At 27.7% G+C, this 2,453-nt stretch overlaps 1 protein-coding gene across 1 annotated transcript; it reads left to right on the top strand.

The window, feature by feature from the left end:
• Nucleotides 1–662: 662 nt before the first annotated feature.
• LOC109338248 (non-specific lipid-transfer protein AP10-like) lies at nt 663–1,568 on the top strand. Its single transcript, XM_019575443.1, has 2 exons — nt 663–1,403; nt 1,496–1,568. The coding sequence occupies exons 1-2, from the start codon at nt 976–978 to the stop codon at nt 1,506–1,508; spliced, it is 441 nt and encodes a 146-aa protein (XP_019430988.1). The 5' UTR covers nt 663–975; the 3' UTR covers nt 1,509–1,568.
• The last annotated feature ends 885 nt before the right edge of the window (nt 1,569–2,453 follow it).

The following is a 2,453-nucleotide window of genomic DNA, read 5'->3' as shown; positions in this document are numbered from 1 at the left end:
TCCAACTACTTGTGGATCCAAAAACATGGACCCCAACCCGATCCGTTACGGTTATTACCAGCGGTTACTCGTAGATCTGAGTACCTATTGTCATCCCTATGAGCACAAGCTTATGAATTCAGAATTCGACAATGTCATATTACAAGAAAGTCTCAAAACAATATTAATAAAAATAGTCATTAAAAATATTTTTCCAGGGATAATTTGGTTCTTGACAGACATAAATTATTGAAAAATATAAAAAAATACTCCTCGTGGGTCTCTCAAAATTCCTTCGGCATAACAATTTTGTATCTTGCAAAATTGATTAAATTGGATGAAGTCAGAAAATTTATATAATAACCATTATGTCATTATGTTTGTTGAAAGAAAAAATCTGGGCTAATTCAGTAATTTCATTTATGGATCATTTTAAAATTTTATTTTTTAACTACATTGATTTATGAAAAAATATTAATGATTAAATTGAGTTATGAAAAAATCTTCAGGGTTAAGTTGAGTATAATAAATATCTATTTATAGTAAGAGATCACAAACAATACACATTGAACTAAACAATATATTATGAATTTTAATTTGACTTTAACTGTTTACGAAAAAAAGATTTTAAAGTGGAAACAACATGTTAAAATGTACATGGAATTTATCACTTTTTTTTGGAAATATACCAAAACATTGGAAATACTATTAACCAATTTAAAATTATTCCAATTCGTTATTAATATTTCACAACGGAAATAAATCTTATTGATTAATAAATTATATTAGTTATGCATAAACTATATTTATGTCAGTGTATTTGACCAAATATTTGTCATAAATGAAAACGGATAGAAAATATTTAATATAATTTTCAATGAGAATAGACAATGTATATCAGCACTTTAATATATTTATATTTATCAATCAGATTTACTTGAATGCTGTTAATATATCCCTATACAGTTCCAAAATAATTTGGCTATAAATTAGGAGATGCATCTAATGTGTAATCTCAACTTCATACACAGTGAAATTAAAAGAAGTATAGATATTGAAAAAATGACGATGGAGAAAACAGTGGCAACTTTGTTCCTTTCAATGATGATTTTGAGTTCATTGTATGAAACATTGAAAGCAAGCGAAATCAATGATATAACATGTGTTGATGCTGAAAGACTTTTATTGCCTTGTATTCCATATTTGCAAGGATTTGGATCTCCAAAACCTTCTAGTTCATGTTGCTCAGCAGCTAAAACAATTTTCAAAGGAGCCACAACTACTAAAAATCGAAGGGCTCTTTGTGAATGTTTCAAACAAGCTGCTCCAGTAATTGGTGTTAATCCTGACCGATCCAAACAACTCCCTAAATTGTGTAACATTCGTTTATCATTTCCTCTTGACCCTAAGATTAATTGCAACTCGTAAGTCTCGATTTCTTTCATACATTATCAGTAGATAAATATTACATTCTTCTAATTATTATATTTCTTAACATTATATTTATTTTGTGCAGTATTCCATTTTGATGCTTCCAACACAGATGCTTATATAAAAGCTGAAGTTGAAGAGTTGAATAGATTTGTAAAGAACAATTTGAATATATATTTATATATATATATATATATATAATAAAGAGTTGTCTATTTTTAATTTTTGAAAAGTTTTTACTCTTCTCATTTTATGAACCGAAGGGCATAGCCATAAGCCCATTATCATATATGTTCCGTCACTCACTCTAATATCCCCACTTGGGTTTCAAGCTGGAGTTATTAAGCTAAGCTTAATTCTTGAAATCTACTAACAACAAATATGTTGATTGAGTTTAAAGTTGAACCTAAAAGCATAAAAATTGAACACACCGTTCCTACTACACATAAATTGAGATAACATAAATTTGGTCAATCCTATCAATAACAAGTGTGCTAATATTATGAAGATTTTGCATATCCTTATACGTAAAAATAATATTACACTATAATTTTCTCTATTTTGTTGGGTTCTAGTCTATAATTGGTTTTTATACTGTAATATTGTTTATTTTTTGCGTGGTTCACAAGATATTCAATTATAATTTTTATTTGAATAATTAATGTTATTTGTTTCTTTCTGTATAATACATAAATTTATATAAATAGATTGCTTTTATTATGAATCATGAAATAATTTAAAATTCCATTACAATTTGTTCGGAAACTATGCACAATTTCTCAGTCATATTTGTGGAATAAAGATTTATAAGGAGTTCGGCTAATTATGCATATGTTTTTGGACTCCTGCACACCATTTATAGGAAAGGGAAATATATTGTGTTTACAAACACACACTCTCACAAACTCACAACCCAATTACACCCAAGAAGTTCTCTCAGTGAGATTTTCTTACTCTGAGATTTTTCCTCAATACAATTGCTCTCAAAGTTGAAATAAATTTTTATTTGCCTTACACTACTAATCATAAAATTTTAGGCAGTG

This window comes from Lupinus angustifolius, unplaced genomic scaffold, assembly GCF_001865875.1.
Source record: "Lupinus angustifolius cultivar Tanjil unplaced genomic scaffold, LupAngTanjil_v1.0 Scaffold_19_96, whole genome shotgun sequence".
Lineage (NCBI taxonomy): Eukaryota > Viridiplantae > Streptophyta > Magnoliopsida > Fabales > Fabaceae > Lupinus > Lupinus angustifolius.
Note: the sequence above shows the minus strand (reverse complement) of the source record. Positions and strands in the feature narration are given on the sequence as shown.

What these genes read in the sequence shown, in the direction of transcription:
- LOC109338248 (XM_019575443.1), top strand. Translation starts at nt 976, where the DNA reads ATGCATCTAATGTGTAATCTCAACTTCATACACAGTGAAATTAAAAGA.